Source organism: Saccopteryx leptura, chromosome 5 (assembly GCF_036850995.1).
Source record: "Saccopteryx leptura isolate mSacLep1 chromosome 5, mSacLep1_pri_phased_curated, whole genome shotgun sequence".
NCBI classification, from domain to species: domain Eukaryota; kingdom Metazoa; phylum Chordata; class Mammalia; order Chiroptera; family Emballonuridae; genus Saccopteryx; species Saccopteryx leptura.
This window is the reverse complement of record NC_089507.1, coordinates 139,931,210-139,959,000: the sequence shown is the minus strand read 5'-3', so window position 1 is coordinate 139,959,000 and position 27,791 is coordinate 139,931,210. Positions and strand designations below refer to the sequence as shown.

Sequence of the window (27,791 nt, the reverse complement as noted above, 5' to 3'; positions counted from 1 at the left end):
CGGCCCCGCCCCTCCAGCCCGGGCGCGCGCGCGCGCGCAGCTCTCAGAAAGCAAAGGGGGGGGGGGGGCCCTCGCGGCGCGCAGAGCATGACGGGAGCCACGTCTTTGCTGGCGGAGGGCTGAACGGGGATTGGCGTCTGGGGCCTGCTGGGAAGATGGTGGACTCGGTTGCCTGCCGATGAGGAGTCCGCGGGGGGAGCCCGGCTCCCGGGCCCCGAGACCGACTGAGGGAGCGATCTGCGCGGGGCCTGGGGAGTCATGTAGGGGGGGCGTCTGCGGGGTGGCCCGTGGGAGGGTGGCGGGTCGGTGTTGGCGACCGTGCCCACGGCCTCCTGGCGTCCCCGGGCTGGACGGGTGTAGGGGCCCCTGACACCAGCGACTCCTAGCCGCTGCATCCCTGCGCACCGGGGTTCCACGGGCGCCCTGCAAGGTCGGCGCTGCGTTCTCGTTTCACAGGCGTGGAGGCTTAGGCAGAGAGACGAAGCCACTGGTCCAAGGTCACGCCGCTGGTAAGTGGGAGCACCCAGCATGGAACCCAGGACCGTCTGGCTGCGGAGCCCGCGTTCCACCCTCCGTGCCGCCGCCGCCTCCTGCGAGAGGGGGAGCTGGTCGGGAGGGCGCAGCGCCAGGGCAAGCTGGGCTCCAGGCTGGGCGCGACCGCTAACCGGATTCGTGACCTCGGGCTTAGCTTAACCCCTTCACCTCTCTGGGTGTCGGTGTCTCCGCCTGTGAAATCGAGGTAATGCCAGCCCTGCCTGCCTCCTCCTGGGCGTGTGAGGACGATCAGAGGAGCTAATGCATGTGGAATCGATGTAGATGCCCCTGCGCTGAGAACACTGAAGGGTTAGCACGGCTGTTAGAAAGCGTGGAAGGAGGCAGAGTGAGGGGCAGGTGGACAAGAGGACCAGCAGTCACAAAGAAGGGTGGACATGAGTCCAGCTTGCTTTGACACCCCCCAACCTCTCTAGATGGGAAGTGAGGTGTGCAGTAGGTAGCAGGCTTTTTCTCCCCTTTGGAGAAAACCTCACCCCCGTTTTCTGGGCTGCCCCTCAGGGTCTCCATCACCCAACTCCATGCTTCGGGTCCTGCTCTCTGTTCAGGCCTCTGCTGCTCGGCTGTCTGGCCTGCTGCTGCTCCCGCCAGTACAGCCCTTCTGTCTGGGGCCCAGCAAATGGGGGGACCAGCTTCCTGGAGGAGGTCCCCATGCAGGTCCTGTGCAGGGGCTGCAGCGGCTTCTGGAACAGGCGAGGAGCCCCGGGGAGCTGCTGCGCTGGCTGGGTCAGAATCCCACCAAGGTGCGCGCCCACCACTACCCTGTGGCGCTCCACCGTCTGGGCCAGCTCTTGGGGTCTCAGCCACGGCCCCCTCCTGTGGAGTGGGCCACACTGCAGGACTTGAGTCACCTCATCATCCGAAACTGCCCCTCCTTTGACATTCATACCATCCACGTGTGTCTCCACCTTGCAGTCTTACTTGGTGAGGAGGGTGCCTGGGGGCAGGTGTTCATGGGAGAATAGAGCAGTCCAGGACCCAAGATCACTGACAGAATTCACTTCTTAGACCTAGCCGAGAAGGGCCATACCCCAGCACACTCCCCGGCATCCACAGCAGACATCAAGAGTCGAGCAGCATTTGTTACAGCTTAGCTAAGGTGCTATCCCAGATTGCTTCCACCACAGTGCTCTGGGAGCTAGCAGTGTGTCACCATTAGCACCAGATGAGAATGTATCTGCCATCTCTGTGTAAGGCCTTCCCACAAGTTGTTCTGATCCCTTCATTCACATGGTATTTTACATTTCTCTAGTGTTTCCGCTTAACACTATAGCAAACCTCCCAGTCCAAAAAATGGAGATAAGAGGTGGGGATCCAGTGATAACCCCAGCACCGGAGCAGAGCAGGGCAGCTGCCTGTTACCAGGACTGCCTCCTCTGACGATCTCCCTCTCAGGCTTCCCTTCAGATGGGCCCCTGGTGTGTGCCCTGGAGCGGGAGCGAAGGTTCCGCCTCCCTCCAAAGCTTCCTCCCCCTCTGCAACCTGTCCTTCGTGGTGGGCAAAGGTTGGAAGCTGCTCTGAGCTGCCCCCGTTTCCTGCGGCATCCACAGCAGCACCTCATCCGAAGCCTGGCAGGTGCTGGAGGGGGTTAAAGGCAGGTTGTTGGGGGTCAGGCTGAGGAGGATGCAGGTGGCGGGGCTTGGGCTAAGGTGAACCCAGTTCAGAGGGTTTGCCTGAGGATCCAGCATGATAGGCTCTCCTTCACAGAGGCCAGGCCAGAGGAACTGACTCCCCATGTGATGGTGCTCCTGGCCCAGCACCTGGCCCGACACCGGTTGCGGGAACCGCAGCTCCTGGAAGCCATTGCCCACTTCCTGGTTGTCCAGGAAGCACAGCTCAGCAGCAAGGTGGGATTGCCTCCCACACTTCTCAACCTTCCATCGGGCCCAGCCCGTCTGCGTTAATGGGCTGCTGTGTCCTTGCAGCAAGGATCCCAGCCAGGCCCTGTCCCCGGGGTTCCATCTTTGCTCACGCCCTCCTGAGCTTCTCCAGCTCCTAGCATGTCCCTGGCTATCTGTAGTTCTCCAAGTCCTCTGAGCACCGTCTTCAACTTCATTGCTCCTGCTCTTCTAGGCCTTCAGGGCCAGGCCTCACAGCCATGTCCTCACCACTTATTTGGTGATTAACCGCTTGAGGCTCAAGATGGTGCTTATGCCATGAACTGGTGCATGTCAGGCTGAGGGAGCTCTGCCATGGCAGCGACGTTCTAAGCTTGCAGGCCAAGCCTTCCTGAGGCTCACCTCGTTAAGGGTCTTGGAGAACTGTTTCATGTGGGGTAATGGCTGCTCTCCTTCCACAGGTGGTCCAGAAGCTGGTCTTGCCCTTCGGGCGGCTGAACTACTTTCCCCTGGAACAGCAATTTCTGCCCTGCCTTGAAAGGATCCTGGCTCGGGAAGTAGGGGCGGCCCCCCTGGCCACTGTCAACATCCTGATGTCCCTGTGCCAGCTGCAGTGCCTGCCCTTCCGAGCCCTGCACTTTGTCTTTTCCCCTGGTTTTATCAACCACATCAGTGGTGCGTGGGCAGGAAGGCTGGCTGGGACCCCAGGGGCCAGCAGGCAGGGTAGTGTGTGGGGGGTCTGCAGCCCACCGAGCCGCGGTCCCCTTGCCCACAGGCACCCCTCATGCCCTGATTGTGCGGCGCTACCTCTCCCTGCTGGACACAGCCGTGGAGCTGGAGCTCCCAGGATACCGGGGTCCCCGCCTCCCCCGAAAGCAGCAAGTGCCCATCTTCCCCCAGCCACTCATTACTGACCGTGCTCGCTGCAAGTACAGGTGGATAGGACAGCTTGGGGAGGGGAGGGGGGGAGGAAGAAAAGGGAAGAGAAGCTAGAGACTGGGACCTGTTTAGGCTGCTGTACTCTCAGAAGTCATAAAGAATAGGTCTTGAGACAGATATGGCATTTGCCCAGGGTCATGGAGCTGGGGGGTGGGGGGAGGGACAAGCTAGGACAAGCCTCCTGGGCCTTCCGACCAGCATTCTTACTCTCTCCTTAGTCACAAAGACATTGTGGCTGAGGGGCTGCGTCAGCTGCTGGGGGAGGAGAAATACTGCCAGGACCTGACGGTGCCCCCAGGCTACTGCACAGGTGAGCTCTAGATGGGCGAGTGGCAGCCAGCTGGGGACATGGAGCCTTGGTTAAAAGCTGGCGGCCCTTTCTCCCCCCCCCCCCCCCCTTTCAGACTTCCTGTTGTGTGTCAGCAGCTCTGGTGCTGTGCTTCCCGTGAGAACCCAGGATCCCTTCCTACCGTACCCTCCCAGGTCCTGTCCCCAGGGCCAGGCTGCCTCCCAGCCTACTACCCACAACCCCGTCCAGAGGTGAGGAGCAGGGCTGGAGGACCTCCCCTGCCCTTGCAGACAGCGCCCCAGAGCCCACAGCCTGCTCTCTCACCAGGGTGGTGCTGATGCTGAGGGAGCGCTGGCACTGCTGCCGGGACGGCAGGGTGCTGCTGGGCTCTCGGGCCCTGCGGGAGCGGCACCTGGGCCTCCTGGGCTACCAGCTCCTGCCGGTGAGCCGCCCCTGCCCACAAGTCAGGCCGCATGTGTCCCCATGCCCACAGGGCCCACGGTAACGCTGCCCTCTCCCCACAGCTATCCTTCGAGGAGCTGGAGTTACAGAGGGGCCTGCCCCAGCTCAAGAGTTACCTGAGACAGAAGCTCCAAGCCTTGGGCCTCCGCTGGGGGCCAGAAGGGGGATGAGGGATGCACACGGAGCTCCCAATGGCCCCCCATGGGGGGTAGATGATTTGCACTTTGGCTCCATTTTTGTTTTTCATTAAAGTCCCTTTTGTTCCCCATGGCAGGCTGGGTCCTCCTATTCTCTTCCATCCATGCCCCCATCTGCCCCCCACAGAGACAGAACACCAGGGATAGGTGGAGGCCAGAGCACTTTTACTGGGGGGACCAGGGAGGATAAGAGGGCTTTAAATTATTCACTTAAATAAAAATGAGGAGGGAAGAAGTTGGGAGAGGACCCCCAGCCCCTGTTCCCTCTGTCCGTCTGTCCATCTGTCAGCTGTCCTTCCCGGCAGCAGCTACACAGGCATGGGCATCTCATTGTACTCATCCACGCCCTCGCGCTCATCAAACACAGGCTCGGCCTCGTTGGCATCCAGCTGTGGGGGAGGACAGAGTCAGGAGGGTACCTCAACAAGGACTGCAGTGGGGGGGGGGGCAGGAGATGGGGGGCAGCCTTACGCATTTCATCTCGCGCTCCGTGAAGATGCGGGTGAGCACCACCATACGCAGTGGCACTGTGAGGATGAGGATGAAGGGGAAGGCCAAGGAGGCCTCTGTGGACATGACGGCCCAGAGTACGGCCAGGCAGAACAGCTGCAGGGCTGTGAACAGGTGCATACGCAGGGTCCGAACCTGGGGACAGGCAGGGCAGGAGGGGACTGAAGGGACCGGTGAGCCTCGGCTTCTCTCCAGCCACAGGGACCTGGTCTCCAGCGGGCCATCTGGGTCTGCCACATCCAGAGACCTAGGACCCCTTTCCCCTCCACGTGGGTGAGGACAGAAGTTCTGTCTTAGGTGGTCACCAGAGCCAGGTTTGCAAGACCGATTGGTGGCTGGCCAAAGTGGGGCGGTGGGGGGTTGGAGGGTGACCTGCACAGTCCAGGAGGGGGCAGAGGCACAGGGGTCTCACCTTCTTGACATAGGTGACATCTGGGTGGTGTTTGGGTGGCATGAGCAGCAGGTGCAGCCGCTCGTAGAACTGGATGCCGTTCAGGGAGGTGACCCCCATGTACAGGAAGATCCCAAAGAGCACGGCCAGGGGGATCTGGCGGAGCAGGTCCCCGATCACCATGGAGAGGCCTGGGGAGGAGGGGGAGAAACAGCTGTTTCCCAAGGCTCCCCGCCCCTAGTGGGCATGAGGCCCCCCAGGCCCAGCCAGAGCAAAAGGCGAACGTACCCACAAGCACTGCGACCAGTAGCCCCGTCACCCGTTGCTCCTTGACCTCCTGGATCTTGGGCTTGTCCCCTGGCGCCACAGCCTTGCTCATGACGGTGAGCGCATTGGCGTGAGTGACGGAGCGGACAGTGGCAGCAGCCAACCAGGGCAGGCCAAAGAGGGCACAGACGCCGCCCATGGCCACGATAAGCAGCAGGTCCAGGTGGAAGCCTGAGCCCTTCTGCAGCATGCGCTCCTTCTTGGAGATGATCAGCCTGCGCAAGACATGCGCGCACTGAGGTCCAGGTGGCTCAGCGGACAACGGGGTCTCTCCAGGGCTTTTGGAACCCAGTGGTCCCCTGCTCATTCCATCCAGAGATCTGTCATGAATCCAAGCCCACTCTGCACCGCCCTCTGCACTCTGGGACAGCTCCTTCCCCGCCCCAGCGGGCCGGATAAACCTGTGGGCCCCCTGCGCCCACCAGGTGCAGCCCGAACCCGGGCAGGTCCCCTCAGCACAGCACCCCCCTCTGTCGGCAGCACTCACGTGGTGATCTGTGTCTCCATGAAGATGAGGATGAAGACCAGGATGGCAGGCAGCAGGCTGGCCACCATCATCCACACTGGAAAGGAGCTGTCTGTCCCCAAGGGGTTGATGACCCAGCCCCGCTTTTCAGGGGCTGTCACTGAGAATCCATCAGGCACGTTCAGCTTCTGCAGGGAGGGGATGTGGGGAGCCTTGGCGGGGGAGCCCTGAGCTGCACCAGGCAGGGTGAGTGCTGAGGGCAGCGCCCAGCTGCAGAGGAATACCCAGAGCCTAGAGCAGGTAGAGAGTTCTCACCTCCACGCGTGCACGCTCTGCCTCACCTGGGTGTACGTGTCCTCGATGCTGTAATCCACAAGCACCATGACGAGGATGGCGATGGGCACCCCAAAGTCCCCGATCACCCGCCGCACCTGTGAGCGAGTGCCGTGCTCAGACCAGAGGCCTCTGCCCTACTCCGGACCTGGCTCCTATAGTCACCCCGTCCTGCCCCTGGCTCCCATCTCCCTCAGGCTTCCAGCCCACACACCCGGCCAGGAAAGAACCGGCTGTTCTTGAATTTGCGCAGGAAGAAGGCGATGAAGAAGGTGCCGGCCATGAGCACCAGGGACAGCAGGGCTGTGTTGGGCTGGCCCCGGAGCCTCCCCTGCCCAGAGGGCCCGGCCGAGCTCCCATTCCCCGGCCCCAGCATGGCTCCGGCCCCAGCCCACGTGGTATTATTGCTGCCGTCTGCCTCGCCGCCACCATCTGCCTTGGAGCTGTTGGAGACCGAACAGCCGTGGAGGGGATGTTCCTGGAAGATCTGGAAAGAGGACAAAGGACTCGTTCAGCAATGCCAGCAAGATGTCCAGGCTCAGCTGTACAAACTGAAGGGGATAGGCAGGGCAGCAATGGCCAGCCTGCCCTCAGGGAGCCTGTCTGGCCGATGAAGAAAATAACCCTGAGGAACAGATGTGAGCACAAGGCAACAGAGGATCAAGACAGAGGCTGCTCTAGCTCAGGAAGGCAGCTGGAACGTGTGGCTCCAGCCAGGCCTGGAAGAGCAGGATGTGGAGCACAGGCAACAGCCTGTCACCAACACAGACCTGATGTGCTGTGACTGTGTCTGTCCTCTCACGCCTCTGCCTTTCTACATTTCTGGGTTGCCTGCCACTTTAAAAGCATATCACCTTTGTTATTAAAAATGTTTGTTTTTCTTTGTATTTTTCTGAAGTGAGAAGAGGGGAGGCAGAGAGACAGACTCTCGCATGCACCTGACCAGGATCCACCCGGCAAGTCCACTAGGGGGCGATGCTCCATTACAACAGAGCCATTCTAGTGCCTGAATGGAGGCCATAGAGCTGTCCTCAGTGCCAGGGCCAACTTTGCTCCAATGGAGCCCTGGCTGTGGGAGGGGAAGAGAGAGACAGAGAGGAAGGAGAGGGGGATGGGTGGAGAAGCAGATGGGCACTTCTCCTGTGTGCCCTGGCCAGAAATCGAACCCAGGACTTTCACATGCCAGGCTGATGGTCTACCACTGAGCCCATCGGCGAGGGCCTTAAAAATGTTTTTAAGATTGATTCCAAGCCCTGGTATGTACTGGTGACTTGGCAGGGCTTGGAGGGGGGCAGAAGGGAAAACCAGCCCTGCACTCTATGGGCTCCACGGACTGTAGCCAGAGGAGCCTCAGGGCCAGCCTGACCTCACCCCAGAGAGAGAACAAGAGAGGGCAGTCCACCCCTGGGTCCCTGCCATCCCAAAGCCTTGCCCCACCCAGCCCAGTGCTCGGAGGGGACCTGCGCACCTTAATCAACTTGGAGAAGGTCTCGTAGATGAAGATGAGGGAGATGAGGAAAGCAAAGATCTCCTGCGTGAAACGGGAGACAAAACGCACCAGGAAGCTCCCCTCCAGGGCCACCATGAGCAGGACCAGAAGCACCAGCCAGAAGCCAATCCACACGCGGCCCACCAGGTACTCTAGGTTGTTGCTGCTGCAGAACTGAGGGGCGGGGGTGTGACAGGTCCAGTCAGATCCAGGGCCTGGGCTGACTGGTTCTGGTAAGAGGAGGGGCAGCCCCCAGGTCACCTGTGGACCCTCACCGAGAAGAAGGCCTCCTCAAAGACCAGCAGGGGCCCCGAGAAGCCAATCACCAACAGCGGCTGGGCGCCCAGCAGGCAGAAGACCACGCCCTGGAGAGCTGTAGACATGATCAGCTCCGATACCCCGATCAGGTTCTGCGTCTTCTCTCCTGGGATGGTAGGAACCCACTCAGGAGCTGGCGGCAGGGCCCTGTGCACTCCCTGCCCCCCAACTCCCCACCAGAAGCCTCTCTTTACCCAGCAGCCCCCCAAAGGTGATGGCAGGAGACAGGGCTGCGAAGTAGATGAAGATGACCGCGGCCAGGCACTGGGGGTTGAGCGCGTCCCGGAAGTCACTCAGGTAGTGCGGATAGCGGCGCCGCACATCGCGGATCAGCCCCCCGAAGGGCCGGCCAGTCCGCCGAAGGGGATCGTCATCCACTGTGTCCACGGCCTCTACCATCTGCAGGAGCGCTGCAGCCCAGGCCTCCATCAGGGTGCCTGCCGCAGCCACCCCCACCTCCCCACAAACAGACAGCCCGCCCTGCCCCGAGTAGCCTAGGGCAGCCCCGGCCCACAATGGCCCTGGCCCGTACCCTTATCCTGGGCTGACTTGGGCTCCAGCCCAGCCCCCAGGGGCAGCCGGCCCTGCTCCTCCCTCTTCTTGAGCATCTGGCGCTGGAAGTGAGCTACAGAGCGCAGCAGCTCCTCGCCCTGCACCTCTGACGGTGGCAGCACCACACTGCAGTCCAGGAAGGCGTTGATGGCGGTCAGCAGGTCCTCCCGTTCGTCAGCCAGGTAGGCTGCCTCGTGGAATTGCTGGTAAAGCAGGACTGGGTGTCAATGAGGACATAGGACACAGAACCAGGGCCAGGGCCAAGGCTGGGTTCTGGGGCAGCACTGACCTTGTCGGACATGAGGGTGGAGATGGAGCGGCCGATCTCGTGGTAGTCCATGTTGGCGCTGCTCGGGCCCAGCAGCAGGAAGAGAAAGCGCACGGGCACAGGGACCTCCAGCACCGCGTCCAGCTCTACTGCCTCCCGCAACCGCACAAAGGCCATGGTGGGCCGGGAAAGGAACTCCACACAGCCTGGGGGCACAGGACCGTCGTGGGCAAGAGCAAGACATGGGCAGGCCAGCTCCCGGCCAGGACCCCTGCCCCCAGCCTCGCCCCACGTACCCACAAGGACCACCGTAGCCTCCGCGTTCTCGGGGATCTTCTCCAGCAGCTTCAGCTCATGCTTGGACTTAGAGCGAGTGATGCCAGCTGGCGGGCCGGGAGGCGGCAGCTCGCGCTGGGGACGCAAGAGAAGAGAACTCAGCCCAGCCTACCTGGAGTGGCCAGCCTCCACCCAGGCAGGGTCCTCTTCTCCCCTCACCTCTCGCTCCACTTCCATCCTGGTCTCCGCCACACCTCCGATGAGAGGCTCAGTGACGTGGGGGTCGCTCTCAGCTCCCTGACCATGGTGATGCCCCAGCAGGGAGCCCAGGGAGCCAGCCGAGATGTTTCGGGGGAAGGAGAATTCCTTTTCATCACTTGGGTGGCTGGTGGGACAGAAGGCAGTGAGGTCATCAGGGTAACAACGGGCTGGGGACCGGAGAGCAAGGTGTAGCAGGCGGTGGCCTCACCTGTGTTTCAGCAGCAGGGCCCGTAGCACATTGGCTCTGTCCTCAGCCTTGATCTGGTCAGAGATGACCATCTGCTCCACCACCTGGTGGGCTACCCCCGGCAGGGTCTGCTGGTCCAGGTCCAAAAGCACAGCCCCTGGGAGGATGACATTTGGGGGACACTCATCCCCAGAAAGGACAAAGCAGAGCTGAGGGACAGCTGGATGAGGGCACAGCAAGTGCGGTTCAGGGGATGACGAGCAGGGCTCGAGACCAGGGCTTGAGACCCAAGTCCCATCACCTCTCTGACCTGTTCCTTCCTACACCCTCTGCCACCAGGAATGTTGTGAGGCTTGGCTGAGGCCTCGGAACCCCAGCCATCAAAGAGGCTACCCAGGCCAGGAAGCAGGCAGCCTCCACGGAGGCCTTCAGGCTGCCCCCGCGAGCTGAACAGCTCTTTACTTTAGAAAGTCCCTCCTGTGCCTGACCTGTGGTGGCGCAGTGGATAAAGCGTCGACCTGGAAATGCTGAGGTCGCCGGTTCAAAACCCTGGGCTTGCCTGGTCAAGGCACATATGGGAGTTGATGCTTCCAGCTCCTCCCCCCCTTCTCTCTCTCTGTCTCTCCCTCTCCTCTCTAAAAATGAATAAATAAAAAATTAAAAATTTAAAAAAAACAAAAAGAGGAGGGTACCCTTTAAAAAAAAAAAAAAAAGAAAGTCTCTCCTGTCAGCAAGTTGCACACTGCCTCCTGACATCCATGCTAGGCCCCAGCTGTACCCCCCCCCCCCCGCCCCCCAACGCACAACACAGCCGTCCGGAGCCTAGTCTACCCAGCAGCACTCGTCCTCTGAAGACATCCCACTCCACTGGGCTCTTCAACTCCCCCACATGCAGCAGCTGCTCACAGAACACTTTCTAGACTTCTCCCCACAAGTCAGCACTCTGAGCTGCTCTTCCATATATGTAGATGTGAACGTCCTTTCAAAAGTTGCCAGGTCATTCTTTTTTTCTCAAGGTCAATTTTCAAAACACAGCACGGAAGAACAAACAGAACCAAAAGGCCCTGAGCAGCCAGAACAGGGATCATAGCGTCTGGTGAGGAAGCCCCTGTGCTCCAGCCCTGCTCACTCGAGCCCACTGACTCCCAGTTCAGAAATAATTCCAACCAGCAGGGCTCTCAGTCCTACTTAGAAACAGGCCTCCTGACAGCAACTGGGAGTGATTTCCCCAGTGGGAAGGGGGAAACAAGCAAAGAGCAGAAATATCAGACACCGAGCTCGAGAGGTCAGCGCCTGAGGTCACTCAGGGAGGTTTACACAGTCCTACAGGTTGGGCCATTTCTGAGAACTTTCCATTAAAATTGTCTTTAAAAAACACATTAGGCCTGGCCGGTTGCCTCAGTGGTAGAGCACCGGCCTGGCATGTGGAAGTCCCAGGTTCCATTCCTGGTCAGAGCACACAGGAGAAGCGCCCATCTGCTTCTCCACCCATCCCTCTCCTTCCCCCCCCCCACCCCACAGCCAAGGCTCCATTGGAGCAAAGTTGGCCTGGGCGCTGAGGATGCCCCACCACCACTGCCCCCTCTGAAACGAAGCAATGCCCCAGATGGCCCGAGCATCACCCCCTGGTGGGCATGTTGGGTGGATCCCGGTTGGGTGCATGCAGGAGTCTGTCTGCCTCCCCGCTTCTCACTTCAGAAAAACACAAAAAAACAAAACAAAACACATTAGCATCCAACACACAGCAGCTTCGGTTATTTGAAAATGTCCCTTAGAGGAGCTGCTGGGTGGTATCAGTCCCGCCCGGTGGTCACCCAGTGAGAGAGGCAATTCCTCCAGGCTCTGGTGATACCGATCACTATGTTGCTGAAAACAAATGTGGGGGGCCAGTGTGGTCCTCTGGTCCTCAGAGAATTGGCTCAGGGGAAGCGTGTGTCCTAGAGACAGGACAGGCAGGGGAGGAGGGCAGGGCAGGCTACCATGAGCCAGGGTCCGGCGGAGCTCCAGCAGACTGCGGAAGGACAGGGAGGCCACATGGGGCTTCCCCCAGCGCTCAGTCTCCTCCTCCACATCTTCTTCGAATTTGATCCAGCGTGCCGTCTCCCGCCACTGGGGCTCCTGGTTTTTGTCCAGCAGCAACTCATTCAGCTCCACAAACACCTTGGGGTGAGATGGCATAGTCAGAAACACAGAGGGTCCCCAGGGGCTGCTCTCAGATGAGCAGTGTCAAGATGTGTGTGTGTGGGGGGGATATGTGGCACTGGATAGGACAAAGCATGGGCATGAAGTCTGGGTGAGTCACAGTCCAATCGGGGACATTCTTTCCCTCATCTGTAAAATAGGAGTGATAGCACACACCTTGAAGGGCTGTCAGGGGGATTAAAGAAAAAGCACAAAAACCACTGATGACTCGCAGTGATTGGTGAGTAGTTGCCAAACACACAGAAGCACGCGAGCGAACAAGCACACAGTGTGTATGATTCCATTTACCTGCAAGAACTAGCACAACGGATTGAGAATAACAGAAGAGCAGTCACCTCTCAGGGTACTGACTAGGCAGGGGCGTGAAGGAACCTTCTGAGTGCAGGAAATGTTCCACGTCCTGTCAGATTAGCCAGCTCTCTAACATGCAAAAAGCCACTGAGCACTCAACCCAAGCGCCCTTTACTGTATGTCTATTAGACCTCAATAAAACAGTTTAAAAGAATAACCCACTAGAAATGACAGGGTTCAGGACCAAAGGCTCAGAGTCTAAGATGCAGGCAACATTGCTAAGTCACTGAGTGACCTTGGTCAATCAATGTCCCTGACTTATGGCTGATGCCTCCTGGGCCATCATCTTGGCAAGTTATGGGAGGATCAAATGAATCAGAGGGAACTGGATTCTGGAAAATGAAGTTCACTGCTCTGCAGACCTGTCTCTAGTCCAAAGGGTCCACTGCCAGCTGCTAGAACCTGGCCATGGCACAGATATCAACAGTGTGGAAGGTATTCATAACCACGGGTGGTACCTGTGGTGCTTGGAGAGATCACTGCTGGTCTGAGAGGCAGGGAGGGGCCGTGGGGAGAGGAAGGAAGTGTGTAAATAAAGCTGAGAACCATACCTCGTGGGGCTTGTGGGGGACCCGGGGCCGGGCCCGAGGTGTAGGGCCAGGTTCGCGTCCTTCCCGGCCACTCTGCTGGGACCCTTTGGCATTCTTCCGTACCAAGTGCCGCCGAACGCCAGGAACATCCTCAAACCGATGACCTGGGGCAGGAGTTGGGGGGTTTGAAAGGCAGGGCAAGATCAGGCTCCCCCTCTCTCTTAACCCTGTTCCCAGGAGCACCAGGCTTGGCCTCGAAGCAGCACCTACTCTTCATGAGGTCTAGATCTGCCGTGGCCAGTGTCTGGGCCTCGCTCTCGTCTGTGGGGACCCGGGGCAGCAGTGCCTGCTCGGCCCCGGTCATGCTTCCAATGCGCCTTCTCTCCTGCAGGTTGTAGCTGCGATGCCCAGGCTGGGCTTTGGTCAGGGGGCGCCCAGAGGCACCACCATCGCCACCTCCTGCTGTGCCGCTCGCCACTGCCACTGCCACCACCTCTTCCATGGCTCTGGACAGAGAGAGAGAGAGAGAGAGCAGCCCCTTCTCTCAGTCAGGACCCAGGCAGGAGGACCCCACCCTCCGCGTGCCTTGCTCTAGGGAGTACAGGTGTGAAAGACAGGATTCTGGAAGCAGACTGCAGTGGCATTTAAATTGGGCCCTTCCCTCTATGGCAGGCAAACTACAGCCCGCATGCAGCCCCGAGGCCATTTATCCGGCCCCCCCCACCGCACTTCTGGAAGGGCCACCTCTTTCATTGGTGGTCAGTGAGAGGAGCACTGTATGTGGCGGCCCTCCAACGGTCTGAGGGACAGTGAACTGGCCCTCTGTGTAAAAAGTTTGGGGACCCCTGCTCTATGGGCTGCACTCAGAATGATTGCTTCAGCCCCCTGGGAAAAAACCCTTTGTAGCAAAACCGAGCAGAGGCAACTCCTGTGGTGTGGGAAAGTGGAATTCTGGAGCCGCCACTCAAAACAGTGTGGACCCCTCCTCCCTCCCCAGACATACCCCTAACTACGGATTCAAGATCAAGAGGCTCCCGGAGTCCCACACCTCTGACCAAATGGAGTCAAGTACGTGAAAGAGCCTTAAGATAGCCCTCCATAGTCAAGAGGAAGATCAAACTCCTTCTCCCACAGATTCCAACCTCTGCTGCTGTCCTCCGGACCAGGTATCCCCTTTCCCTCTACCATGACCAGTGTGTCCTGGTATCTACCATCTCCCACTGGGTCAAGCCCATGACCAGAATCCCACCACCACCAGGTTTTCTCTGCCTACGCCTACCACCGGTGCCCTTGCTTCTGCTTCCACTCTTGCCCACAGTCTAACCCACTTCTGCAATGCCAGGCTTTCTCTGAGGCTCTCCCCCCTCCTACTAGCCGTCCGGCCACCCACAGGCCTGTGCCCACGGTGCCGACCCAGCTGGGGACCCAGCAGCACCCACATGGCCTGTCTGCCCGGTGAGGCTGTACACGCCCCAAAGGGGCACCGTGCCCTTCACTGCCCTGCAGCCCTTCACACTGCCTGGCACCCAGAAAACAACAGGTCCGTGAGAGTAGTGACCTTGAGAGCTACTTCAAAGTGATTTCCTCCAGGCAGCCTTCTCTGGCTACCCCCGCCCCCAACACCAATCACCAGCTGGTGCTGACACCATGCCCGAACCAGGCCATTTGGCATAGTAACTTGTTCTGATGCCATCTCCTGAGATGACAACTAAAGCAGACGGGCAGTTTCTCAAGTGCAAGCAGGAGGTCTTCTATTCCTCTCACACCCTTAGGCCTTCAAAGGGTGCCTGGAGGTCACGATGGGCGGGGGGGGGGGGGGGGGGGAGCTTAGACTGCACATCTGTTTCGTGCCAGGCTAACCCATTCCAAAACCTTGACTCACACCAGCCTTTAATCCCTACAACCACCTTGTGAGAAAGGTTCTATTATTCTCGGTTTACAGATAGGGTAATGGGCTCAGAGAGGTGACTTGCCCCAAATTGCTAGTGAGGCACAGGACCAGGATTGGAAGCCCAGTCTGATGACCCTGAGGCTCCACTTCTTTTCCTATGTCACCTCACTGCCAACAACAGCAGGGGAGGTCTCTGTCTGGGGACGCTTACCCAGTCTGGGCCCCTCTGGTGGCCCGTGGAGCTGCCTCCAGGTGGGGTAGTGGTGGAGGGGGAGAGGGACTGGTCCTTTCTGCCCTCCGATCAGTGCCTTCATCCTCCTGGAGAAAGAACTGGAAAAGAGAACCCATGTAGGCCGATGAGGCCAGGCCAGGGACACCACTGATGGCTCCCAGGGAATCTGACCCCACGTACCTGCACGGAAGAGGGTGTGGTGGCAGGGGACGGTTGGGTGAGTGCCCGGGCACCCTCAGCCTCACTGGCCTCATCCTCATCTTCCTCTCCCTCCTCGATGGTAGGGGTCTCCCCGGTGGGAGAGGCTCCAGGGCGCCTTCGAGGCTTCCGTCCTGGGCCCTGGGGTGTCTTGCGACGGCGAGTGTCCGGAGGCAAGTGGGTGGACAATGGGTGGTGGATGTGGTGGGAGGACTGGCGGTGGTCTGCGGGGAGAAGGGGACCTGACCCCTTCACTCCTGGCAGGCCGGGCCCCAGCCCAGGCCCCTCCCACTAGGACCCCAGCTGGCTGTTCTTTGCTGGTCAGTCAAGCCAGATGGCCCCTGCCCCCTCCTCAGGGTCTCCTCCTCACATTCAAAGTCTTCCTCCCCATAGCTGCGGCCTGGCTCCTCCCCTCCTCGGGATCCTGCTTCCTGAAGGATCTCCTCAAACCGCTCCACGCCCAGGGTGCGGTGAAGTTCATCTTCCTCCTGCTCAGGGAACCCATGCGTGATGGGGCCCAAGCTCTCTGGCTCTGGCTGTGAGGAAGAAGGGGTAGAGAGGACACGGGCTCATCAGAAGCTCACCCCAGAGTCCCACCCTACCCAGTGCTAGAGATCTAGTACTGCCAGAAGCCTGTCCCCTCCAGTACTGGGGGCTCAGATCCCCTGCCTGCCCCCCAGCGGCCTGTCCCCTAGGTCCAGGTTATCTGGACTCTGGCTATACCCATCCAGACAGCCAGGGCAGGTGGAACTTTGTCTGCTCTGGCAGTCTCAAAAGAAACCCTGTGTGTCCAACCTCTCCACAGGGTTTGTGATCTGGGCAGTTCACAGGGCTGATGGTGAACACACTGCCTCTGGCTGGAGGCAATTTAAAAGTAACTTCTGGAGGCTCTCAAGCTCGCTGACCTGGACTGGGCTCTGACTCAAACTGAAGCCCAGCCGCTGAGCAGGAACGGGACTTCACCTCCTCAGGGGAGCCCCCCACTCACACCAGCCGCAACCCCTGGGGTCCCTTCAAGGCTCCCTGGCCCCGCCCCTCACCCCACCCGCACTCCCTCCCACCTGAGTCATCCTGCAGGCGCGAAGCAGCGGGATTGCGGTGGCCAGCGCTCTGGAGAGCTCAGCCTAGCTAACAGCCCGCTGCCTAGCCGGCGGCCTTGGTCCAGCCCTCGCACCCACCCCCTGCCGGTCTCAGCTCCAAACGCGCCAAATATTTGCTCAAGAGCTTCTGGACCTGAAGGGCATCAAGATCTCAAAGGGCGGGGTATGGAGTGCCCTCTGTGGAAGTGCTAGAGCGGCTAGAGCAAGGAAGAGCACAGAAGGACAAGGGGAGGGGGTTAGGAAGGGGGCGGGTCTTGAGGAGATTCTGAGGTGGGGTCGGGAGCGGCCTGGGCGGCAGGGATGCTGGATACAAGGAGAGGGAAAGGACAGGGGGCTGCGGCTCTCCAGCCCATTTCCACAGCTCCAGCCCGGCAACCTCCAATTGCTTGGGCCCTCCCCCACCAGAATCAGCACGTGGGCAGCGTCAAAAGGCAGGGGAAAGCGAGAGATCGAGAAAGCAAGGGGCGCTAGCCAGGGTGGGGGGAAGTAGAGAACCCTCGCACCTGAGGGCGCAGGAGGAAGTCCATGGCTTGCAGGGGTGAACTTGGGAAGGAGGGGGAGGGGACCGGCCTGCGTCCCTTCTCAGTCACGTGACCGCTGGGCCAAAGTGACCAATAACGGGCTGATTATGGCACTCAGGGTTAATCATTAGACTTCCCAGGAAAATCGGGATGGGGGGGCACATGGGGCTGGGACCACGTGGGGGCTGAGAGGGGTGGGCCTGGGTGGCACTTGGGGGCGGGGCCGGGGGCGGTCACTGCTAGTGAGCTCCGCCCAAAAGCACAGAGAAGGCCAGGTGGGGAGGTGCATATCGCCAGGTTAGAGACCCAGGGCCCCAACGTTCCTCTCTCACTTAGGCTACCATCCAACTCTTCCGGACAGAGCCTCAAGTCCGTCCCTTCCCAGGGCTAGAAGCCTATTGTCCACCGCCCACTAATACCCATCTCAGACCTCTAGCGCCAGGCAAGGCCAGGGTAGGCATGGCAGTGCCCCTTGGGAATCCGTCACAGGTTCCTCTCACTCCCGAGCCTTACACACACACACACACACACACACACACACACACACACACACACACACACACACACACACACACATGAATCCTCAGCCTGCACACCTGTGGCTTGAGGAGGGATGGCACACACACACACACACACACACACACATGAATCCTCAGCCTGCACACCTGTGGCTTGAGGAGGGATGGTGGGGTGGCCCACTTCGCCAGCAATACTCACAGTTCGGAAAGAATCTGCGCCCAAGGCGGGGCGCCGGGGGGCGCTGCTCATGGCCAAACCTTAGCCCTTTTCACTGTCGCTGCGGCTTTCAGGGCAACAAGGTGGTGGCATAACCTGGGGGGGGGGGAGCGGGGAGGAGCAATCACTGCGTGAGAGCAGGCCCAGGCAGGTGGGGGCGCCCAGCCCAGAGGAGGACAGAATGCAGAGCTTCCCGCGGCTGGCCAGGAGTCTCCCAGCTGCGCTGGATCCTCCTGGGCCAGGAAGGGCCTCAGAGTGGCCCTCAGAGGCAGCAAGAGCGAAGAGGAGAGTTATTTATAGGAAGAAAGGAGAACAAAGAGAAAAACAGGTGAGGACTAGAGCCACAAAGGGCCAAGAGACTAAGGAGTGAGGAGTAGAAAGCCGAAGGTAGGAGAGGCTGAAAAAAAAAGGGGGAGGTGGGAGGAAGAGGAAGGAGTCAAGGCCCAGACCTGCAGTAGGGATGGGTGTGATGTGTGTGTGTGTGTGTGTGGGGGGGGAGATGAGATAGAGGAGGGAGGGAGAGCACAGACTGAGCCAGAAGCAGAAAGAGCGGTGGCATGCAGAGGTGGGCTGAATCCAGGGAAGGGTGTGCTGGGGAGGATGAGATACCCCACGGAGCAGGGACTTGGGGAGGAAGGAAGGGAAAAGAAAGAACTCTGGAGAGAATTCAAAAGGGCAAGGAAGGGGTTCCAAGGAGACAGCCCAAGGCGGGGAGGGGGAGCATAACTTGACCCCCTCCCTGGATGCAAGCCAGGCACGGAGGGATGCAGGCTCCTTGGGGGAGGGGCAGGAGCCCAACTCCACTCACTCTGTGGGAGGGAGGGAGAGTAGTGGGCACAGGCCAGGCAGAGCTTTATACTGGGGGAGGGGCACGTGACGAACTTGGAGGAGAGTGGGCACAGAAACCCTGAGGTTCTGCCTTGAGAGGCAGACACATCCCCCCCTTCCCTCAGGCCAGGAAAGTCTGAGTGGCCCGGCTGCCACTCTCCTGACTGTGACTGTAGGGGTGTCTGATGGGGGAGCAGAGTTGTGGTTAGGGAACCTAACCAATGCAAAACGGGGTACCCATTGACGGGGGGGGGGGGGAGTGCAGGGAGGAACCCAAAGTTCTCTGAAGCTAAATGTACTGAAACTCCCAGTGTGTTGTTGGGGGGCTCAGGGTTGCCCAACTTAGGGCTACCATAGGGGCAGACAGGCCAGTGGAGGGTCAAACAATATATAGGTTTAGTGGATCCGTCCAGGATGAGGAGGCTGAAGCAACACATCATGGCAAGCACTGCCACTCAGCTGATGGCTCTCTTCACCTCCCCCGGAAGGTCTTCAGCCAGGGAAGGCTGGTGTGCGGGAAAGGGTGGGACCCTGGGCTGGGAAGCCTGTGGAGTGTCCCGAGCACCTGCAGGTGCCCCACTCTTACCTCCAGGCTGTGCCCGCAATGTGCTCCTCCATCATCCCTCCTCCCTTCAACACCCCCCACCCCTCCCCCACCGTCCTAGAACACAAAGCAGCTTCTGTCCAGAGCATCAGTGCCGATAATCCGGGGTGGGGACACATTCCGGGGACCAGCCCCGACCAGCCCGGAGGATTAGCATTTTTCCCCCTGCACAAGGGATTAGCACCCCAGACCCCCACTTGGGCATTAACCAAATGAATGCGCACATTCCACAGCTCTCCGAGGTGGGATTGGCTGAGATGGGGGAGAGGAAGAAGGATAAAGTGGACCCAGCATTTCAGGCAGGACCGATCCCCCACATACACCCAGCACGAAGCTCCTCATCCAGACAAGCCAGCCCCCCAGGCGTCAGGTCCACTTTTCGGGGCTCGTCTTTCCCATCCCCACCCAGCTACTCCCACTTCTGCCTGACTCCTGTCCTTACCTGGCCCGGACCCCACCCCCGTTCTCCGCTCTTCCTCCCACCCCGGAGGCTGGGGACGAAGGCCCCAGGCTCCCCCCAGGCAGGGCGCCCTACAAAGGCCTGAAGGATAGAGGAAGGGGTTGCAAGGAAGCGGCGGCGTTTGGAGCCCACCTAGGAGCTGGGAGGCCGGCGGTGCCTCCCTGTAACCACCCCCTCCTGGTGGCAGGGGGCGCGGCCAACTCGCCTCCGGGCACTCAAGCAAACGGCCCCAGTATCCCGCTTCCGACCAGCACTCCCCTCGCCTCCGCATCTTTTCCCTCAGCCCTCGCTTCCCCGCGCCCCAGTCTCCGCCCTTTCCTCCACTTCCACTCCCTCCCGGCTCCAAGTCCCGAGTTCCCCCCTCCTTCCCCTCCCTTCCTCCCTCCGCGGCCCGGGCCCTCCCCCACGGCCACCTCTTCGCTCACCCGCTTGCTCTGGACTTCGTGCCCCAGGAGTCTAGGGGGTCTCTCCCCCTTCTCCGGCGCCTTCGCGCGCTCCTGACGACTGCCCGGTGCCCACCTCGGGGCGCGTTCCCGCCGCTCCCAACTTCTCCCAACTCAACTTTCCCCCTCGCCGCGGGCTGGCCAGCCCCCTGCGTGCGCGCCCCCCGGCGCACCGTGCGCGGCCCCGGCGCGAGGGGGAGGCGGGAGCAGGGGCTCAGGCCCACGAGCGGAAGCGCGCGTCCAGGCACCGCCAGGCACAGGATCCCCGCGTCCGCGGAGCGGCCTCCGCTCTCACGCGAGGCCACCGCCCCAGGCTTCCCCTCACGGGACTCGGGGGCCCCGGGGACGCTGTCTCTTGGCCCCATTTAGGCACCTCTGAGCGGAAAGGAGCCCGCCTCACGCTGGGGATCCCAGGCGGGAAAACGGAGGCACACCGATGATTAGGGACGGAGGATTTTGAAATATAAGTATATCGGGATCAAGATTCTCTCGCGCCTGCCGCCCCCACCCCCTCCAGTCATCCCCAGTGCCTCTAGGAAAGCCCATGTTCTTGTCTGAGGAATAGGGCGAGGCGGGGCAGGGGCGAGAGGGGTGTTAACCAGCATGAGGTTGGGATGCCCATTACCTCGAGTTGACCTCTTATTTCCAAATTCCAAATGTGGGGGGAGGGGGGGAGACTGTTGCCTTGGAGAGATTCCCTGCAGTGGCCTCCCTCCTTGACCCTAATTCATAGTCATCACCTGTCATTTAAAAGTCTGTATACTTTTGGTTTTCTCCACCAAAGTATAAATTCTTCCAGAAAAAGAAGATACTTTTCGCTTCTTTTCTATCGTCTGTCACTGAGGGAAGCACAGAATCGTGAATGCAGAAACCGTTCCGATATAAACGAAGTAATTAACGAATGTTTAGCACCAACTCTGGCGCCTGTGGTGAGTGCTGTTTGGGACAGTTTTCCTCCAGTTCACAGCCCTCAGAAATGCAATCATGAGACAATTAGAGAGCAGCGCAATAAAATCTATAATCAACTGCTTAAGGGATGAGGTCAAGGCTGCTATAAGTGTAGCCATCTGTCAGTGCCTCTGTTGAGGGCGGTAACCAACCTGCCAGACCTCGGCCACACCCTACCTGACTCTAGTACGCTCGGACTCCGGAGACTGGCATGGGGGTGGACGGTGGGGGGAGACGGCTCTCAGTGCGCCAACTAGTTTGTCAGTGAAGCAAGCGATTGGAGTCGGTGGGCTCCAAGGCGATAAACGGGTCCAGAGAAAAGAATGGCCTCTGGTGTACGTTAAAGGCAGTCTCCGGCCGGGTAGTTCACTTGGTTAGAGCATTGTCTTTTGCCAAGATTGCCGGTTTGATTCCCAGTCAGGACACATACAAGCCATTGACCAATAAATGCATAAATAAGTGGAACAATAAATTGATGTTTCTCTCTCTTCCTCTTTTTAAAATCAGTAAATAAAAAATCAGTTTCAAATGGAGCACACACCTGCCTCTCTGCCCAGTCTTATGGTCAGTTGGTCCCAGTAAAGTCATTACCAGAAATACAGGGCTCGGAGTTATTGCCCAATCACCAGATGCCCTGGGGAGAAGGGGAAACCCGTGCTGAGACTGTCACGAGGTCGTTGGGACCCCAACAGCAACAATCCGATCCGAGCCAGGCCACCTGGCCCCAGAATGTAGACCACCAATCTCAGGGAGAGCCCCACCCCTATTCCTGCTGCATTTCGGACCGCATAGTCAGGAAAGACCTTCTTCAAAAGGAGATAGTGGTCACAGAAATAAGAGCGGGGCACACTGGGAGCCCCAGCGCTACGCCGGGGCGCCGGGAAAGCGGACACGTGATGCTTCCTGGGACTTGAAGTCCAAGTTTTGCCTCCGCGGTGGAACAGGAGTCGGGGGATGCCAGTGCTGCAGAGAGCCTGAGAGCAGCCTGCTGGGGGTTGTAGTCCTCTTGTTGTCTAGGGCCTCGGTCATTACTGGGTAACCTGGCCGTCTTTGGACTACAAGCTCCAGAAGCTCATGCGCAGGTAGGAGGGCGGGGCAGGGCTGGGGTTCCGCCTCCTCTGCATCGCCGGGGCCGAGTATTAGAATCGAGGACCCGCAAGAGTCCCCACAGCTGCCGCGATGCAGAAATACGAGAAACTGGAGAAGATTGGGGAAGGTAATGGGACCACGAGATGTTCTTGCAAGATCTTCTTCTGCATGCCTTGCATCTCTGGCTCCTCTACCATCTGCAATGCCCACAGACTCCGACCTCAGCACTGGCTGCAGCCCCGGCCCTGGGCTCAACACTCAGTGCAGACACCAATCCTCCCCATTAGCATTTCCCGCAGACGCCCCCTCCCAAACTTAGCTCTCTGTGTAGGCCCGACCTCCAGACCTCAGCACTTCCTGCATTTCCTACTCCCTAGCCTGAGCATACTTGCAAAAACCCCACCCATCCCCCGGTCTTGGTTCTGGCAGCAGACCTCCAACCTCAACATTCCTACCAGTCCTCATTCCTCTCCCAGACCCCTGCACGCTGTTTCAGGCCTCTCTCCAAGCAGGGCCTTCGTGATAGACGTCGGACTTTGCAGCTGCAGCCTGTCCCTTCTGCAGGTCCCTTCTCTGCCACGTCCCCACTCACAAAGCTCCGCCACACCAGGCCTTCACCTTGCTTCTCTTTCTTTACTCCTCCAGGCATCAGAAATAACACACTCCTATGATGCATCTCCTACCTGGAGGGACTTTTGGAGTGGGGAAGGGTGCCCCATCCTTCCCCTAACCTCTGACCTTCTGCCTCTAGGCACCTACGGAACAGTGTTCAAGGCCAAAAACCGGGAGACTCATGAGATTGTGGCTCTGAAACGGGTGAGGCTGGATGATGATGATGAGGTAGGACACTGGGCTGGGGTGATGGTTGAGGGCTAGGCTGGGGGGAGGGCGGGGATGTGACCATTGCCCACCTGGCCTCCTCCCCTGTGTAGGGAGTGCCTAGTTCTGCCCTTCGGGAGATCTGCCTACTCAAAGAGCTGAAGCACAAGAACATTGTCAGGTGTGTGAACTGGCAGGGTCCTCCTTGCCTGGGTGACCAGGTGAAGGAGGTTGGGGGCTTCAGGGCTGGGCTGGGCTGGGCTGGGCTGATAGTGGGAGGTGAGGAGCACACCTGTGGACCTGCCTGGCTAAGCCTTCCTTCCTAGGCTTCATGATGTCCTGCACAGCGACAAGAAGCTGACTTTGGTTTTTGAATTCTGTGACCAGGTGAAAGGGGGGCTTGAGGGATAGTAGCCTTGGGAGGGTACCAGGGCCCAGCCTGAGGTTAAACTCTGTCCCATTTTCCTGCCCCCTACTCCTCTTTAGGACCTTAAGAAATATTTTGACAGCTGCAATGGTGACCTAGATCCTGAGATTGTGAAGGTGAGGAGACTGGTGTTCTGGGGACTCTTTGAGGCCAGGATTGGAGCATATATTCAGTATACCTCCTCTTTGGGCACCCAAGTTCTGGCCTTAAACAGGGCACTCTGGGTGTCAGGGACTGAGAGAACCCTGTTTCTGCTCTCCGGGAGCATTTCCCTGTGATCTCTTTGACTCAAAAGTAATACTCTGGTCTCAATGATACGATTTACACTCCAGAGATGAAAAAAAAAATGCAATCCAAAGAGCTACGTTAGTAACTCAGCAAATACTTCCTGGATGCTTTACTGTGCATCAGGCCCTGTTCTAGACCCAAGACCAAGTGGCTTGTCCCAGGTGCCAAGGGAAACAAGTGCTAAATACTAATAAAGAGTAACATATGTCTATGTTGACAGTTATGATGTGTGTTCAAGTGAGGCCAGGTAGAGGAGAGGTCAGTGTGAGCAGGGAGGTAGGAAGGCCCACTAGGCTATAAGTTCCAGAAAGGTGTGGACCAGGGTCCCCTTCACTGTTTACTTCTTCTTTTTTTTCTTCTTCTTTTTTTTTTTTTTTAATTCAGTGAGAGGAGGGGAGGCAGAGAGACAGACTCGAGCGTATACCCTGACCGGGATCCACCAGGCAAGCCCGCTAGGGGGTAATGCTCTGCCCATCTGGGGCATTGCTCCATTGCTCTGCAACTGAGCTCTTCTTAGCACCTGAGGTGGAGGCCATGGAGCCATCCTCAGTGCCCAGGGCCAACTCGCTCCAATCAAGCCATGGCTGAAGGAGGGGGGAGAGAGAGAGAGAGAGAGAGAAGGAGAAGAAAGAGGGGGAGGGGTAGAGAAGCAGATGGGCGCTTTTCCTGTGTGCCCTGACTAGGAATTGAACCTGGGACATCTACACACTGGGCCGAGGCTCTACCACTGAGCCAACCGGCCAGGGCCACTGTTTACTTCTAATACCTAGCATGCTACAAAGTAAGTCCTTGATAATAAATGAATGATGTGTCGCTGAGCCTGGTGCTGGAAGACAGGTGGGTTTGAAGCACAGCAGAGGGTAAAGAGGGGAGGGTGAACTATTGCTGGGCACAGCTTCCCATCCAGAGGGTCTGACGCCCTCTTCCCTGCCCCTCCCCCAGTCATTCCTCTTCCAGTTGCTAAAGGGCCTGGGATTTTGTCACAGCCGCAACGTGCTTCACAGGGACTTGAAGCCCCAGAATCTGCTCATAAACAGGGTACTTCTTGGGGAGAAGGTGGGAGATGGGGGACGCAGAAGCCAGGCTGGAAGGTGGGAGCGTGGAGTCGGCCATGACACTGTCCCTCCCTTCTCGCTCTCCCTCAGAATGGGGAGCTGAAGTTGGCTGACTTTGGCTTGGCTCGAGCCTTTGGGATTCCTGTTCGCTGTTACTCAGCTGAGGTGAGTTGGTGGGGCGCAGGGTGTTGGGGTGAGGGCGGGCATCCCCAGGGAGCATCTATCAGCTCCTACTCCAGGACCCAAAATGTTACTTTCTCCTCTCTGAGCCTTCTCCTCCCAGCCCTCTAAGGGGGAGGAGGGTGTCCCTTGGGTGGGGTCTCTTCCAGGTGGTCACGCTGTGGTACCGCCCACCGGATGTCCTCTTTGGGGCCAAGCTGTACTCCACATCCATTGACATGTGGTCAGCCGGCTGCATCTTTGCAGGTGACATGCTGGGGGGTCTGCGAGAGGCACTCTTCCATTTGAGCTGACAGATAGGGTTTGGAGGGTCCCCTCTGAGGCAGGGAGCAGGGCCCTTAGGGATGGGGTATCGCAGGAATGAGGGGTTCTTCGTGTGTTAGCTCCTCTCACCCCTCACCTTTTTCCCAGAGCTGGCCAATGCAGGGCGGCCCCTCTTCCCTGGCAATGACGTAGACGACCAGTTGAAGAGGATCTTCCGATATCCTTCCGTTCCCCTTCCCCGCAAGCCATCTGGTCAGGGAGTAAGGAAGCGCAGAGCTCAGAGCACAGGGAGCCAGGGTGGCAATGGGCCGTGCCAGTCCGGGAGTGGAGGAGAGCCTATGGAGGGCAGTGGGTGGTGGACACCGCTTGTTGTCCCAGTGCAGCTGCGTGCAGCCAGTGACACATAGATAAGGAGGGATCCCCAGGGGAAGAAGCCAAGAGGACACTCCTCCAGCTGCAAGGTGACTCTGTGGGATCGGCGGGAGGATCTGTGGGAGTCAAGGAAGGCTGGCTGGTCCCCATGAGCGCAGGCGCCAGGGTTCAGGTCACAGGTTTATGTGTGTAACTGCTACTATGGTCCATACACAGGCAGGACTAAAGATGAGAGTCCCATGTGCAGGGGCCGCTCCTGTCGTGAGCTGGGGGACACAGTGAGGAGGGCAAGGGTGGGTGTGAGGGATCCTTCCTGGGAGAAGAAGAGCACCTCACCCTGCCCCTTGGCACTAAGTGATCCTTGACCCCCTGGACACACTGCTGGGGACACCGACCGAGGAGCAGTGGCCCGCCATGACCAAGCTGCCAGACTATAAGGTATGGTGGGCACGGGGGGTCATGATTCATCAGTGGTCCCTCTTATGTTTTGGCCCTAGCAGCCTCCCTGCCCCTCACCGCTGGTCTGACTCTCCCTGCCCCCCACAGCCCTACCCGATGTACCCGGCCACAACGTCCCTGGTGAACGTCGTACCCAAGCTCAATGCCACAGGCAGGGACCTGCTGCAGGTGACCAAGGGCCAGGGTGCTAGAGCATGGTCGGGACATTTGTCTAAAGCAGGGGTAGTCAACCTTTTTATACCTACCTCCCACTTTTGTATCTCTGTTAGTAGTAAAATTTTCTAACCACCCACTGGTTCCATAGTACTGGTGATTTATAAAGTAGGGAAGTAACTTTACTTTATAAAATTTATAAAGCAGAGTTACAGCAAGTTAAAGGATATAATAATAATTACTTACCAAGTACTTTATGTCGGGTTTTCACTAAGTTTGGCAGAATAAATCTTTATAAAACAACTTACTATAGTTAAATCTATCTTTTTTATTTATACTTTGGTTGCTCCGCTACCGCCCACCATGAAAGCTGAACGCCCACTAGTGGGTGGTAGGGACCAGGTTGACTACCACTGGTCTAGAGTGACTGGGGGGGCGTGGGACTCTGGGCAGTGAGCTGTGCCTGACCCCGCACCCCTCCCTTCCACGCCTCTAGAACTTCCTGAAGTGCAACCCCGTCCAGCGCATCTCGGCGGAGGAGGCCCTGCAGCACCCCTACTTCTCAGATTTCTGCCCCCCCTAGGCTCCCAGTGCCCAGCCGCCAGGCTGGGGCCTGGTCTGTCTCAGCCCCCTCCCGGGAGGGGAGGAAAAGCAAGGATGCACAGTGTGCTGAGCCCCAGCTGTGCTGGGCCTGCCAGGGCGAAGGTGCCCCCGCCCAGATCCTGTCTCCCTTCACAGACTTTATTTAATTTCATAAACTGGCTCCTTTCCCACACTCTGGCTGACATGGTGGTGGGTGGCTCTGAGAGGGGTGGGCTTGGTCGGGGGCGTCTCTGCTCCACTTCACTGCCCTATGCAACCCTGCTTCCAGCAGGAAGATGCCTCAGCTGTCCCATCCTAAGTGGCCTGAGGCTAGGGGCTGGAGGCTGTGACCCTCACCCCTTATGGTTGGGCTCAGGCAGTGCTGGGCCCACATGTGTGCTTATGTCCTTGTGTCCTCCTTGCCCTGCCCAGGAGGGCCTGAGACAGTCCTGAGGGATTAGCAGCCAGGGTCTGAAAGCTTCCACCAGAACAGGAGCAAAGGGCCAGCTGTTTCCTTGTCGTTGTCCATGTCCCTTGGGTACCTGCCCTGTTCCTTCCCCTCTAGCCTGCAGGAAAGAACCCAAAATGGGTGTAGATCAGGAACACCTCTCCCTGCTCCCTTATTTGTTAGTTTTTTGTTTGTTTTACTTTTTTAAAAAATGTATTGGTTTTAGAGAGAGAGAATAAGGGAGGGTGAGAGATGGAAAGAAACATTGGTTTGTTTCCCACTTATATATGTATTCATTGTTTGATTCTTGTATGTGCCCTAACTGGGGATCAAACCCTCAACATATCAGGACAATGCTCTAACTGAGCTTGGCCAGGGCTTATTTGTCAGTTTTTAAAAATATTTGGAGTGCGGAGAAATAGAACAGGGGAAGTGCGCTGTGGCTGGGGCCTGGGTGTGTCCTCACAGCCAGAAGTGGGAAAGGAGGGCCCCCCCCCACCATCTCAGGCTGGGGCCTCTCCTGTTTGGAGGAGGTTGGGGGAGCAGGAGCTGTTCCCATGGTGATAGAGCATGCTTGAGCTTGGTCCTAAATGTGAAAAAAATAGTCATGATCTAAGGCAAGACAACAGCTTGTGTTCTTGGAACTGGGAAACTCCCTCTCTTCTCTCTGCCTGCTCCCCACGTCTTGCCAGGCTCTGGGTCAGAGCCTTCTTCCAGCTGTTCCCTTCTAGTCCCCAAAATGGGACTGGCCTGCCACTGAGTCCTCTGCTGGCACACCTGGCTTTGGGCTCCATTCTCTGAGATGTCAGACTGATAAACTCATCCTTACTGAGGTGCAAATGACTGACGCCCTCTTATTACTCTTCGGTCCCAGAGAGACCTCTGGAGGTTAATTGGTAAGCCACCCACACTTCAGACACCATGTCCTCTAGGTGATGGCTGACAGAGGTCTTCTTG

General features: G+C 58.6%; 3 protein-coding genes across 10 annotated transcripts; 2 read left to right on the top strand and 1 right to left on the bottom strand.

The window, feature by feature from the left end:
- The first annotated feature begins 99 nt into the window (after positions 1-99).
- On the top strand, positions 100-4,351 carry FASTK (Fas activated serine/threonine kinase). Of its 5 annotated transcripts, XM_066385267.1 has the most exons (11): positions 107-260; positions 457-509; positions 1,054-1,476; positions 1,948-2,127; positions 2,260-2,399; positions 2,852-3,065; positions 3,166-3,325; positions 3,548-3,639; positions 3,734-3,869; positions 3,946-4,060; positions 4,143-4,351. In XM_066385267.1, coding segments are annotated over exons 1-11 (1,623 nt in total). In that variant the 5' UTR covers positions 107-258; the 3' UTR covers positions 4,251-4,351. The 5 variants fall into 5 exon arrangements, with proteins under 5 accessions (XP_066241367.1, XP_066241363.1, XP_066241366.1 ...); XM_066385266.1 differs by lacking the exon at positions 457-509 and having other exon boundaries at positions 102-260; XM_066385268.1 differs by lacking the exon at positions 107-260 and having other exon boundaries at positions 270-739.
- Positions 4,352-4,421: 70 nt separating this feature from the next.
- Positions 4,422-19,911, bottom strand: SLC4A2 (solute carrier family 4 member 2). Of its 4 annotated transcripts, XM_066385263.1 has the most exons (24): positions 19,733-19,911; positions 19,290-19,388; positions 17,398-17,511; positions 15,430-15,595; positions 15,042-15,283; positions 14,841-14,959; positions 13,009-13,244; positions 12,760-12,902; positions 11,635-11,815; positions 9,677-9,812; positions 9,427-9,592; positions 9,228-9,342; positions 8,953-9,137; positions 8,644-8,866; positions 8,306-8,521; positions 8,069-8,217; positions 7,773-7,967; positions 6,519-6,791; positions 6,313-6,402; positions 5,993-6,159; positions 5,467-5,720; positions 5,200-5,369; positions 4,749-4,922; positions 4,422-4,666 (listed from the first exon to the last, which is right to left on the bottom strand). In XM_066385263.1, exons 3-24 carry the CDS (start codon positions 17,446-17,448, stop codon positions 4,586-4,588), a joined length of 3,732 nt encoding a protein of 1,243 aa, XP_066241360.1. In that variant the 5' UTR covers positions 17,449-17,511; positions 19,290-19,388; positions 19,733-19,911; the 3' UTR covers positions 4,422-4,585. The 4 variants fall into 4 exon arrangements, with proteins under 4 accessions (XP_066241360.1, XP_066241359.1, XP_066241361.1 ...); XM_066385262.1 differs by lacking the exon at positions 19,290-19,388; XM_066385264.1 differs by lacking the exons at positions 19,290-19,388; positions 19,733-19,911 and adding an exon at positions 19,440-19,580.
- Positions 19,912-20,932: 1,021 nt separating this feature from the next.
- Positions 20,933-27,674, top strand: CDK5 (cyclin dependent kinase 5). The gene is made up of 12 exons (XM_066385259.1): positions 20,933-21,914; positions 22,539-22,627; positions 22,720-22,787; positions 22,933-22,993; positions 23,093-23,149; positions 24,264-24,359; positions 24,467-24,541; positions 24,706-24,802; positions 24,968-25,038; positions 25,571-25,630; positions 25,739-25,819; positions 26,301-27,674. Exons 1-12 carry the CDS (start codon positions 21,878-21,880, stop codon positions 26,385-26,387), a joined length of 879 nt encoding a protein of 292 aa, XP_066241356.1. The 5' UTR covers positions 20,933-21,877; the 3' UTR covers positions 26,388-27,674.
- The last annotated feature ends 117 nt before the right edge of the window (positions 27,675-27,791 follow it).